Here is a 12,899-nt window from a genome sequence, read left to right as displayed (position 1 = left end):
CGGGGATAAATTGGGTGTAAGGCTGCTGACGAGGCGCTCGGCTGGTGTTTTGACCCTGGGGAAGCAGCCGGGGTCGAGCAGGGTCTGGATGCTGATGAGTCACCATCAGCTCCAGTGAGGCCCTGGCTGGTGGCATCCTGTCCCCACTGTCCTCGGGGTGGCCTTGCCCTGGTGCAGGAGACCAGGGAAGGGAGATCAGGAGGTCCCGGGTCCCCTCCGTGCCCAGCTGGGAGGGGACGCTGCCACCCTGCTGTGGGGGACAAGGGGAGCCCCCAAGGGAGCTGGGCTGGTGCCGGCAAGCCTGCGCATCCTCTCCCCACTTGCACTAACGGGATTTTTTCTGGGGTTGTAGCTCCATTGTGAACCTTTTAATCTCCCGTGTCCCAGTGCTGCTGCCCCGGGGCGGGCGGCTGGGAGAGCCCCAGGGAGAGGTTTGGGCTGAGCTGGTGCCAGCTCTGTAGGGAGCTGGAGCGGTGAAAGCATGGGGGCTGCCCCCCCCGTGTCCTGGGAGCTCTTGGGGTCACTGTGTCCCTTCATCATCTCCTGGGTTGCTCCTTGTTGAGTGTTTCTCCCCTCCCAGCCCTGCTTGCTGGGGTTGAGTTCAGTGTCCCCATTTTTATGCCCCCTGCTCCCCATTTTCTGTCTCACCCCTGCTTTCGGTGTGTGTTACCCTGCTGTGGTCCCTCTGAGCTGGCGAGCGGAGTTGGGGTGCTGGATGCTCCTCCAGCCCCTGCCCTCGGCGGTGTTTGGGGCAGGAGGGCACGGGGCTGGACTGGGACAGGGAGCATCGGCGCTGCCGTAGCCTGCTGGGACCCCGCGACTGCGGCTCCCTGAGGCGATGCCGGGTCCCCGGGGCACCTTGGGCTGCTCCTCTGTGCCCTGAGCTGGGTGAGCCTGACAGCAGGGTGGGCACGTGAGCCGGTCTCTTGGGGCTCTTGGCATTAAGAATTAGGGAACAAACCTCCCGAATTGGAGAGAAACACCCCTGCGGGAGCCGGCGCAGCGCCGCGGCCCCGTTGGTGTGCATGCAGAGCCACTCTGACTCCTCCCTGCTTTTTTTTCCCCCATTTCTCTCCCACCCCTTCCTTTATGCTACCTTTGCCAACCTTCCCCGGGTTTTGTGTTTTTTATCCCCCTCTTCCCCACCCTCTCTCACCCCCCTCCCCACTCCGCTGCCTGATTCCTGCTCCCTGTTTGTGTTGGCGAGGGCCGTGCTCCAATTACCTCATATTTGGAGAGAAGGACGCCGCAGCCAATCCCCGCTCCCTCTGCTTTTAGGTCAAGTGATTTCTGAACTGCAGTGAGATGCTTTGAATTTGTCTTCTCGCAGCGCCCAGGCTGTAAGATGGCTGTCTGGAGCGGCGGCGGCGGCGGCAGGGCTGGCGGGAGGGAGCGGCGGCGAGGGGCTGTCCGCGGCACAGTGTATGGCGTCTGTTTGATCCAATGAAGCCCAGCTCGGGATTTATTTGGGAGCCGGCGACTCGCTTAGCTGCGTTACTGCCGGCACGGAGGAGGAGGAGGAGGAGGAGATGGGGAATTCTCTGGGCTGCGTTAAAGAGCCGAAGGAAAAAGCTGTGGGAAAGGCACCCCTGTCTCCCAAAAAAAGGGTCCGCTTTAAACGGAGGCGGAGGGGGAAGAGGAGAGCAATGCCAGAGGCAGCCCCGCAGGAGGAGCCCCCAGCCCTGGAGGTGGCTGAGGATGAGGAGGCACCGAAGTCGAAGGCAGCCCCCCAGCAGGAGGGAGGTGAGGAGCCCGCTGGGAGCTGGCACGGCGGAGGGGACCCCAACCCGGCGGCCCTGCAGCCCGGGCTCATCGTGCAGGTGAAGGAGCGGTTCCAGGGGGAGGTGCAGAAAGCTCGCCTGGTGCTGGAGCCGCAGCGGCGGGGCGCGGCGAGGGCTTCCCCGGAGGAAGGCACCACCGTCATCGCTCGCTTGCTGGAGAACCCGGCCGAGAAGGACTGCGAGAAGGCAGTGAGCCGGCTGGTCGAGCTACAGAGGAGTGGTGCGGGCAGCTGCCGGGCCGTGCTGCTGCCGCTGCGCGGGGGGAGCGCTGGCCGTGCGGAGGGGCTCCTGTCCCCACCGAGCGCCGCGGCCGGCAAGGAGCCAGTGAAGAACCGGGAGCTGGGGGCCAGCAGCACCCTGGATGCCTGGAGGAAAGGAGGCAGCAGCGATCCCAGCTCCAGCGCCCCGTGGACTTGCTCCTCCGCCGCAGAGCTGGGCACCGTTTCGGAGCTGTCTACGCCGTCCCCCATGGTGGAGCAGCTAGAAAACCCCAGCGTGGGGAGAACCTCAGGGTTGCCATCGTTTCGGGCTGGGGAGGGAGACGGGTATGGACTGCCGGCCTCCCGCAGCCCGTCCACCTTCAGCGGGCGCAGCGGCGGCGCGGCCCGGAGCTCCTCAGGGTATGGCAGCGACCCGGCACGCCGGCCGGCCAAGGGCGCCGGAGCTGGTGGGACCATGGCATCTCCCTCTGAAGGTGGCCGCAGGCTCGCTGCAGAGGGCTGGGCTTGGAGGGGGAGCTCAGGGACAGCTGGAGGAATGGTCAGTGTCTGCGTGTAACCTCGCCCACTTTTTAGAGCAGGGTGGGGGGAGACCTGGTTCAGTGGCCCTCTGGGGCCTCTGGTGGCCTCTGGGGACGGTCATCTCAGCGAGGCTGAGCGCAGGAGGGAGGACTCTGGTGCTTAAAGCTCCCGAAGCCTTTTCCCCTCTGAGCATCTCCGCCAGGAAAGCATCTCCCAGGGACCGACATGTCCTGTCCTCCTCTCCTGGCACGGGCGGCCAGAGAACGGCTCTCACTGGAGCTGGTGGGGGCAGCCAGTGGTCACCCGGGCTCTCGGTGCCGTTGCGTTTGCCGTTGGCAGCACGGTTACTGTCGCGTCCTCAGGGCTGCTCGGGTGCAAGTTTGGGGTGTCCCCTTGCTGCTGCCCACACTCAGCTCCCAGGCAGGCAGCAGCGGGTGAACGTGGAGGCGTGGGGGCTCTGCCTGCTCTGAGGAGGCTCCGAGAGGAAGAGGAGGGGATGATGCTGTGTTTTGGAGCCTGTTGTTGCTGTTTGGAGGTCACTCCTTGGGTGTGACGGGGTGGGCTGAAGGTGCCCCTGGGTTTGGCCAAGCTCTGCACGCCCCAGGACACACGTGTGGTTGAAGGGGCAGGAAGGGGGTTGTGGCCCCCGATACCTTTGCCGGGTTGGGGCTAGTGTCACAGCCACCACCCGGCCTTCAGCGTCCTGCCACCGGTTGCTCGATGTGTGAGGCTGATGTTGAAGGGGTTTGGAAGGGGCTGGACCCAAGTCCTGCGAGTTTCCACTCTCTCTTCTCTCCTGTGTCTCCCTAAATCTTTGTCCTGACACAGACATGTGAAGAAAGAAGGGTGGAGCTGGTGCCGCATCCTGCACCTCTGTAAGTGCATCTCTAGGAGGGTCTCCTGCAAGGATGCCCTCGGGGAAAGGCCCAGTGGTTGGAGAACCCCAGTGCTGTGTGAATGATTTAAAAATAAAGGATTTCTCTGTGCTAGGGTGCTGTGAGGAGCTCCCTGATGGGCAGCGGTGCTGGACAGCCCAGGTGGGGCGCAGCCGATGGGTGGGTTCACAGAAGGTTTCATTCAGCTCTTAATTAAAAGCTGCTGGGTAATCAATAAGGGGGTGCTGGGCAGGTGGAGGTTTGTGGGTCCCTCCCTGCTCCCTGCAGGTGTGGAGGGTTCCATCCTGCTGCTCACCCAGTGCATCGCCCTATCCGTCCTGGCTCAGGTGCTGGGTCCTGGAATCCCAAAGGAAACCCAGCCCCGGGGCTGGAGGAGTTAAAGGCAGTGCCGGCGGTGTGGCAGCGGCTGACAAAGAGCAGTTTTGTGTGTGATGAGCGTATCAGGCTGGGGAGAGGGAGGTGAGCTGCAGAATACCAATTACACCGTCGCTCGTGCCTCGGCAGCATCCACCCCGCCAGCGGGAGAGGCGGCTCAGCCCACAGGTCCTTGCCTCCAAAGGGATCTCTGGCAGCTGGGACCTGTGTGATGCCAGCACCCAACTGGGTGTATTTTGGGGGGGAATAAAGGAACTGGGTGTTTTCAGGGCGGAGGGGGCTTGGAGGGGAGACGGTCAGGGCTGGGTCCTGGCACACCTTCTCCCTGCAGTGCCGGGGAGGAGGAATCCAGCGAGCAAACAGCCCGCGTTGCCTTTCCACAGGCGCCCCGGAAAATACGAGCGGCTCACATCCTCCCCTTTGTCTGCCCCTTAATTAAGGGGGGGTAATTGTACTAATTGGGGAGCTGGGGGCAGGGGGGATGGGCGAGGAAGAAGCTGTGCCAATCAGAAATATGCTGGCATGTGGAGACACGTGCATTTTGTCACGTGCGAGTCTGGGATTCGCAGCCGGTCCTGTGCGTCTGTCTAAGAGGGGTCTGTGACAGTCGGTCTCTTTTGTTGGGGAAGTGGGTCACAGCACCCCTGCCCCCAGCACCCCCTGGCACCTGCCTCTCCAGGCACAGCGAGGCAGAGTTGGGGATGCAAGAGCCTTCTCTCCATCCTCTCCTTTCCCCCCAGGATGGAGGCAGTGGCCCCGCTCTAAGCGGCTCCGCTGGCTGGAGGTTGGGGAGAGGCCTCTGCCCCACGTGTCCTCTCAAACAGCACCTCCAAGGGCTCTTTCCCGCTTCTTACGTTGGTATTTTTTATGACGTGATGCTCCAGGTGGAGCATCCCCCGCCGCACCGGCAGCCCCGGAGAGGGATGGCATCTCTTGGATGCTCCCTCGTCGCCGAGCCATGGGTGCTGTGGGGTGGTTCCTGCCTGAGCCACGGGTGTCTGGGGGTGCTGGGGCTCCTCGTGGCGGGTGCTGGGCAGGCAGCAGAGCGGGTTTGTACAAGACAGGAGGGTGCACGAGCATTTTGGGGGGGACGGTGCTGGTGTAACGTGCTGGTGTGCGCTGTGGGCTGCTCAGAGCACGTGTGGCAGGAGCGGCTCCGGTGAGCTCGGCGGTGGTTGGAAGCCAGGGTGCGGCAGTGGCAGCTCCTGTCTGGCTGGCCTGGGCTGGGCTTGGCTGGGCTGGGCTGGGCTGGGCTGCACGCGTGGCCAAGCAACACCTCGTGCCCCTGTGAAGTGGGGTTGGCAAACGGCCGTGCCTCCCCCTCTACCTGGATCTCCAGTCTGCCCAAACTATACCACACCCCGGCACTCTCCTGCATGTCCGTTCCCGTGTCTGTTGGCTGAGGGGTGCCCTTTGCCCCACGGTGACCCCGAGTTTCCTCCTGCCCTTCCTGGCAGCTGCCAGATCTTGGACAAATTCACAGAAACTGGACATGCCTGGTGGAGCCTTTTCTGTGCCACTTTCTTACAGATCTCTGACATCTACATCAGCGGGGAGTCAGGGGATATGTCGGCCAAGGAGAAGCTGCTTCTGTGGACACAGAAGGTGACAGCGGGTTACATTGGGGTGAAGTGCACCAACTTCTCCTCATGCTGGAGCGATGGGAAGATGTTCAACGCGCTCATCCACAGATACAGGTAGGCAGGGAGGAGCAGTGGGGAGCGTCTGGGTGGGAGGAAGGGCTGGGGACCTCTCGGGGGTCCCTGCCCACCGCGGCGGTTGGTGATGGTCTGGAGTGCTTGGAGGTGTAGGTGAGGCTTTGCAGGGAGCAGTGTCTCTTCTACCTGGAAATCATCTCTTCTCCCAGATAGCTGGGGGGTGGATGCTTGGAAAGAGCAACAAATACAAGAAAAAACATTTTTGAATGAGGCTGGGGAGAGAGGCAAAAAAGAAAAGCTTTTAAACTGGGAGTGCTGCAGTGTTCTACGTGTTAGTGCTGCCCTTTCTGCTCTCTGAATAGCAGCACTTTCATCCACGAATCTCAGAGCTCTCCGGAGCAGCAATGAAACCTCTCACTGTTCCTTGAGAGACAGCACAGCTCCACACGCCTCCCGCCCGCTCAGCGCAGGCAGCGAGTCAGAGCTGGGGCCAACAGGGCCGGCTTCTGCCCTGGCTACTTGGTCAAGGGCACTTGGCACAGCCTTGAGAGCCTGCAAAGGCCCCGTGAGAGAGCATCTGGAAAGTAACCCTGCCTTCCTGCGCTGCCCGGGGCTCGCTCATGGCCGGGAGGAGTGAGCAGCGTTCAGCAGGGAAGGACACGCCAGGGTCTTGCGCGCAGGAGATGGGGTGTGTGGTGGGCAGCAGACTCGTGGTGCGCAGAGGCTGGGATTTTCCTGGCTCCGCTGCACTCGTTTGTGGTTCGTTTCTGCTGCGGTTTGCTGGTGGGGGTCTGTTCCCGGCACAGGGCTGGCAGCACCCTGCCTGCTGCCTGCTCTCTGCTCTGCTGTGGGCAAAGGGCTCTGCCTTCGTCCTCAGAGAGATGCAACCACCCGCTTTGGGCTGTTTTGTGCACCTCCTTCCCCAAGGGGATGAGCTGGGGAGGAGCTGCAGCCCGTGTCCCTTCAAAGACTGGAAAGCTGCCAGTCAGAGAGTGACCTGGGGGTGCTGGTCGACAGCCAGCTGAACAGGAGCCAGCAGTGTGCCCAGGTGGCCGAGAAGGCCAATGGCATCCTGGCTTGTATCGGCACTAGCGTGGCCAGCAGGGACAGGGAAGGGATCTGACCCCTGTGCTCGGCACTGGTGAGGCCGCCCCTCGATTCCTGGGTTCAGTTTTGGGCCCCTCACTCCAAAAAGGCCATTGAATGACTCGAGCGTGTCCAGAGAAGGGCAACGGAGCTGGTGCAGGGTCTGGAGCACAGGTCTGATGGGGAGCGGCTGAGGGAACTGGGGGGGTTTAGTCTGGAGAAGAGGAGGCTGAGGGGAGACCTCATGGTCCTCTCCAACTCCCTGAAAGGAGGGTGCAGAGAGGGGGGATGAGTCTCTTGAGCCAAGGAACCAGCGCCAGGACAAGAGGGAATGGCCTCAAGCTGCGCCAGGGCAGGGTCAGACTGGCTCTTAGGAAGGATTTCTTTGCAGAAGGGGCTGTTGGGCGTTGGAATGGGCTGCCCAGGGCAGGGGGGGAGTCCCCATCCCTGGAGGGGTTGAAGAGTCGGGTTGACCCAGCACTGAGGGATCTGGTGGAGTTGGGAACGGTTAGGGTGAGGTTCATGGTTGGACTGGAAGAGCTTCAGGGTCTTTTCCAGCCGAGATGATTCTGGGATTCTGTGAAAGAGCTGCTGGCCCAGGACAGGGGCTCAGTCGGGCCCTTGGGAGCCACCCGCAGCAGCGGTGCCCACCTGGGATGCTCTGCCCCGGCTGCCTTGTGCTGTTTGCCAGTGTTGTGACTCTGGTGCGTGTCTTGCAGGCCAGACCTGGTGGACATGGAGAGGGTGCAGATCCAAAGTAACCGGGAGAACCTGGAGCAAGCCTTTGAGATCGCCGAGCGGCTGGGAGTCACGCGGCTGCTGGATGCCGAAGGTGGGCGGCTGGGGGACGCGGCTGGTGCAGGGAGATGCCGACCTCTCCGCCTGCTCCCGTTCCTCACTGCCTTTCTGCTTCCCCCTTGTCAGACGTGGACGTCCCCTCTCCGGATGAGAAATCCGTGATAACTTATGTGTCTTCAATCTACGATGCCTTTCCCAAAGTCCCCGAGGGAGGAGAAGGGATCAGCGCTATCGTAAGCATTGCTGCGGGTTGGGAGTCTGGGACAGTGATTTGGGAGGCAACTGGTTGTTGTGGGAAGGGTTTGGAGGTTCCTTGTCCACTGTAGCAGATGGCTGATGGGTGGAAGAGGCTCAGGGGGAGGAAGGAGCTTCCCCATTAGTGTGTTTGCCCTGTGAACTGCCGGTGTGCCACAGCATTCTGCAGGTTCTGCCATGGGTTTTGAGCCCACAGGAAAGCTGAGCTGGCTTCCAGGGAGCAGCTTGCAAGGAGGATCATCCTCCTCCTCCTTCTCCTTCCTGTACCTGGGGTGGCATCACAGCAGGGAGGGACAGGCAAAGGATCCACTCTGTAGCTGTGACCTTGGTTCCCTCTGGGCTCTTCTCGGCCAAGCCGGGCTCTGCCTCTCCCCCGCAGAGACCTGCCCTCCAGCAGTGCTCTGCAAGGGTTCTCTCGCCCCACAGGAGGTAGATTCGAGGTGGCTGGAGTACCAGAGCCGCGTGGAGTCCCTCATCTCCTGGATCAAGCAGCACACGATACTCATGTCAGATAAATCCTTCCCCCAGAACCCTGTAGAGCTAAAGGTAGGTCCTGGACAAGTCCATCCTCAGTGTCCCATGCGCTCGGTGCTGAGAGCTGGGTGGGGGCATTCCCAGGGTGGTTTCTGATGAGCCTTTCTCATGCCAGGCACTTTATAACCAGTACATACACTTCAAAGAAACTGAAATCCCGGCAAAAGAGCAGGAAAAAGGAAGGATAGAGGAGCTCTACAAACTGTTAGAGGTAAGTATCATCATGGCTACCTGGAGGCTTGTAGGTGGGAGTGTTGTGCTTTTAGCAAGACTGAAGTGTGCTCTGTTCAGGTTTATTTTGGAATGGAGAAGTGGAAATAACCCTCAGGGTGAATGATGTAGAAGCGACAGGCTGCAGGAGTGGAGGCAGAGCTGCTGCCTTAGAGCCCCGCTTTCCTTGCTGTAATCTCTCTCTAGCCAGCTAGGGGAGGAGGTGGGAAATGCCATTCTGTTGATGTTTTCCCCAGGTCTGGATTGAATTTGGACGCATCAAGTTGCCCCAGGGCTACCACCCCAACGATGTGGAGGAGGAGTGGGGCAAGCTCATCATAGAGATGCTGGAGCGCGAGAAGCTCCTGCGGCCGGCGGTGGAGAGGTCGGTGCTCTGCCCGCAGCAGGCAGAGTCCCCAGTGGGGACGTCCCCTGCTCCCCTGCCTGGAGGGACACCCCAAAACCTGCCTTTCATTCTCTGTCATCACAGGCTGGAATTGCTGCTACAAATTGCTAACAAAATCCAGAATGGTGCTCTGAGCTGTGAAGAAAAACTCACTCTTGCGAAGAACACGCTGCAGGCTGTGAGTGGGGGGGTGTTATTTTTCCCCTTGTAATTTTTTAAGTTATGTTTTTGTTTTCCTGCCTCTTCTTTTATGCCCATTTCTTCCCCTCTCTTCTGCGTGGGGTGGTGGGTTCTCCTGGACAGGTTTTCCTTCTCTCCTGACATTGAGCCTATCCCAGAGGGGCTGTAGGGGCGGTGGTGGGTACCTGGTGATCCATGGCACGAGGACCGTGGGGACAGCAGGGCAGGGGAGCGTGCAGCAGGCTGCCCCTGGGGAGGCAGCGAGTGGGGTTGGATTTCTGCAGAGATGCTGATTTGGAGGAGAGCTGCAGTTCTGGGAAAGCTTGTATAATGAGGCTTAAAATCCCAAAAATCTGTCTTATTTGTCTAAAAGACTGGTAGAAAGGACTCAGTTGCAGGCTGTAGCTATCTGGGTAGGGAGCAGATTTATGAAGAGAGGTATTTTGTTCTGGGAGAAAGAGATGTAAGGGTTGGGAGCTAAAAATGGTTAAACCCAAGCGAAAAATGAGATGCACATTCAAGTGTCTGTCCATGGGACTAACCACAGGCATCACTAGAAGCTTTCAGTTCATCTGCAGGAGCTTTTCAAAGGGGGATGTCCTGGGTGTGGTGTGAGTGATGACCTCATGTGCTTCTGTTCAAGTCAAGGCTTGTGGATCAAAAGGTTTTTTTGGTCTTAAAGTTGGTGCTGGGCTGGTATCGTGCTCTCTCTGCCCATGTGCCTGGGCTGAGGGGACCCAGCCCTCAGTCTCCTCTCTCTTGGCCCAGGACGCTGCTCACCTGGAGTCAGGCCAGCCCGTGCAGTACGAATCCGACGTGGTCGTGTATCTGCAGGAGTGCGAGGGGCTCATCCGCCAGCTCCAGGTGGATGTACAGATCCTCCGGGATGAGAATTACTACCAGCTGGAGGAGCTGGTGTTCAGGTGAGAGGGGCCGCGTCCGAGATGGTCTGTGGATGGAGAAATGCAATCGGGGGCTGATGCACGGGGCTCCTCTGCTCCGTTGTGGGGAAGGAGGGAGTGTGTGTGTCTTCTCACCTGTTCCTTCCTTGCTCCTCTAGGATCATGCGGCTGCAAGACGAGCTGGTGACGCTGAGGCTGGAATGCACTAACCTGTACAGAAAAGGCCACTTCTCCACCCTGGAGCTGGTGCCCACTTCCACGCTGAGCACGACGCACTTGAAGGGCGAGTCCCTGACGAAGGGGCTGCACACCTCCTCCGCCTCCTGGTTCCGGAAGCCCATGACCAGGACAGAGCTGGTGGCCATCTCCTCTTCCGAAGATGAAGGCAGCCTCCGGTTTGTGTACGAGCTGCTGGCCTGGGTGGAGGAAATGCAGGTGAGTGCTGGCTCTCTGGCTCTGCCTCTGCTCACACTGATGTGGGAAGGGAGGAAGCTGGTCTGGACTTTTTCCTGCCTTTATCTGTGAATAATTGCTTTGATGGTTCAGCGTTTCCAGAGAGCACAGATGCTTTTATCTTGAGTTGGGTTTTCTCTTGTGATCCTGCTGCTCAGTGGGTATCAGAAGTTCCTTTCAAAGCCGGAAGCAAATCTGTCCTGATGCGGTCAGTCCTTTGGTTTTATGTGGGTGTGAAGCCTGTGTAGGCTGTCCCAGAAATCATTCAGTGTTGGAGCACTGGCTTAGGGCCTTCTACCAGGACTGACGTGGTGTTTGTTCCCTCTTGAGTGACCTAGGAGGTTTCTTTGCCCTCGTGTCCTTTTGAGATACGCTCCTGCAGATGAGGAGTGCTGACTTGGACCTTGTTTCAGATGAGACTGGAGCGGGCAGAGTGGGGGACCGACCTGCCGAGCGTTGAAACCCAGCTGGAGACCCAGCGACACGTCCATACCAGCGTGGAGGACCTGGGCTCCAGTGTAAAGGAGGCCAGGATGTACGAGGTACGGTGGCACAGGCTGGGTGACACAGCGTGTGGCACAATGTGTGTGGGAAGGGATCGGCTCTTGGGGGTAAGGGTGCCTGGGGCAGAGGTATTTTTTAAGCACAGAGCTTCTGAATTGCTGGGCTGGTGCAAGAGGCTGCTGCCCCGAGCCATCCTCTCCACCCTCTCTTGCTCACACAGAGCTGGGGTGAAAGATTTGGAGATGGAGTTTCCAGTGATGCCACCCTGTGGCAGGTAACAGGAGCATTTTTTCATCCTTCAGGGTAAAATGTCTCAGAATTTCCGCGCTAGCTACACAGAGACGCTCGGCAAGCTGGAGACGCAGTACTGCAAGCTGATGGTGAGTGGGCTTCGAGTGGGCTTCTGGCACTGCCCGGGGAGCCACCCTGCTCCTGAGCATCCCTGCTCTGCTGCTGGGGAGGCGGGAAGAGACCAGTCACCTTCAGAGCAGGGAAGAGGAATCACGCTTCGTTTTGTCTTCAGGAAACCTCGAGCTTCCGGCTGAGACACCTCCAGAGCTTGCATGGGTTTGTGTCTCGGGCCACTGCGGAGCTGATTTGGCTGAATGAGAAGGAGGAGGAGGAACTGGCCTACGACTGGAGCGACAACAACCCTAACATTGCAGCCAAGAAAAACTACTTCTCGGTGAGTGACCCCGGGGCAGGGCTGGTGGGGTGGGTGCTCTCTTGGTTGTGCTGCTGCTGCTTTTCATCTGCTGTGGGACCCTCAGCTACCAACAGATCTGAAGTCCCCAGAGGTTGGCTGCTCCCTCCCTCCTTGTAGCGAGTGCTGCTGCTGAAAGAGCTCTCCCTAGAGCAGAAAGTGCAAAAAAGTGTTTGTTCAATAGAGTTTCAATCGAAAAGGCATCAAAAGATGTCTTTTTAATGCTATTTGGAGTGAAAGGCATCTTTAACTAGCGGGGGAAAAAAAAAAGTCTGAGATAAAGAGGAAAATTGATTCCTCTTTAAAGCAGTATAAATAAATTGCTGTCTTTCCTTAATCGCACTGTCTGGAATTGAAGAGGTGCCCAGGCAGGTTTTCAGTATCTCTGTTCCATCTGCCCCGTGTGTTTGGTGCCCCGGAGGCATCCTGATGGGACTCAGCTGTGGTGCTCCCCTAAGCCGTGCTGGCTTCCCCGAGATCCGCTGGTTTTTACTGCAGCGCTTCGGTGCTGCGTGTTGGATGCGTTGGACACGTGCTCCGCGGGAGGTTCCTCCCCACAGCCGAGGTTTGGACTTTGCTTGTGTGCTTCATGCAGGAGCTGACGACGGAGCTGGAAGAGAAGCAGGATGTCTTCCGTTCCCTCCAAGACACGGCCGAGCTGCTCTCCCTGGAGAACCACCCGGCCAAGCAAACCGTAGAGGTGAGCGGGTACATGGAGGAGCCGGGACGAGCCCCGAGAATCAGCTGGCAGCAAATCTCACCTGGGATTGGGAAACTTGCTCTTCCATCCCACGGTGGCAGCCAGGACTGATAAAATGTTTTATGGTGTTTTATCAGTGCAGTGATAGAGCTGTTTTATTCTGGGGAGTGCAATGAGAACCTTGAGGTCACTCCCAAATAATCCCCATCTCAAATGAAGACACAGATACACTTGTACAGAGCATGAGTCTCTCCTGCAGTGAGGGGACGCAGGGAACGGCCTCGGCTCCCTTGGAGCTTGCAGGAAAGCCGTGGTGGTGAAGCAAAGGGCTGTGGGGACATGTTTCTCCCTGGTGTTTCTCTCTGGGGTGGGAGAAAGCAAACCCGGTATTGCTGGTCCAGGGTCTGCCATCTCCTGCTCCTTGTGCCTGTGTCCAAACCCTCCTGGTTGCAGCCAGATCTTGCCCGTTTATGTGTGTCCTACCAGCCGTAGCTGTGTCCATTCTGGGACCCTCCTTGGCTGGTAAATGCTCGTTATTCATCGCCATTTGGTGCGTGTGTTTCTCAGGCCTACAGCGCTGCCGTGCAGAGTCAGTGGCAGTGGATTAAGCAGCTCTGCCTGTGCGTGGAACAGCACGTGAAGGAGAACGCTGCCTATTTCCAGGTACTTGGGAGGGGCAGCCCAAATTTCCCTGGTCACCATCCACTGCATGAGCTTC

At 59.1% G+C, this 12,899-nt stretch overlaps 1 protein-coding gene across 16 annotated transcripts in view; it reads left to right on the top strand.

Moving 5' to 3' along the window:
- Positions 1-12,899, top strand: part of LOC141954788 (microtubule-actin cross-linking factor 1-like) — a 146,023-nt gene that overhangs the window by 41,503 nt on the left and 91,621 nt on the right. For all 16 annotated transcript variants that reach the window (XM_074894707.1, XM_074894706.1, XM_074894705.1 and 13 more), the window contains exons 6-19: positions 5,323-5,489; positions 7,256-7,368; positions 7,461-7,567; positions 8,016-8,135; positions 8,239-8,334; positions 8,591-8,718; positions 8,824-8,917; positions 9,688-9,842; positions 9,980-10,256; positions 10,688-10,816; positions 11,081-11,158; positions 11,302-11,463; positions 12,077-12,181; positions 12,749-12,844. In XM_074894707.1, coding sequence (XP_074750808.1) covers positions 5,323-5,489; positions 7,256-7,368; positions 7,461-7,567; positions 8,016-8,135; positions 8,239-8,334; positions 8,591-8,718; positions 8,824-8,917; positions 9,688-9,842; positions 9,980-10,256; positions 10,688-10,816; positions 11,081-11,158; positions 11,302-11,463; positions 12,077-12,181; positions 12,749-12,844 — 1,827 coding nt within the window. The remainder of the gene's footprint in view (positions 1-5,322; positions 5,490-7,255; positions 7,369-7,460; positions 7,568-8,015; positions 8,136-8,238; positions 8,335-8,590; positions 8,719-8,823; positions 8,918-9,687; positions 9,843-9,979; positions 10,257-10,687; positions 10,817-11,080; positions 11,159-11,301; positions 11,464-12,076; positions 12,182-12,748; positions 12,845-12,899) is intronic.

Source organism: Strix uralensis, chromosome 25 (assembly GCF_047716275.1).
Source record: "Strix uralensis isolate ZFMK-TIS-50842 chromosome 25, bStrUra1, whole genome shotgun sequence".
Taxonomy (NCBI): Eukaryota; Metazoa; Chordata; class Aves; order Strigiformes; family Strigidae; genus Strix; species Strix uralensis.
Note: the sequence above shows the minus strand (reverse complement) of the source record. Positions and strands in the feature narration are given on the sequence as shown.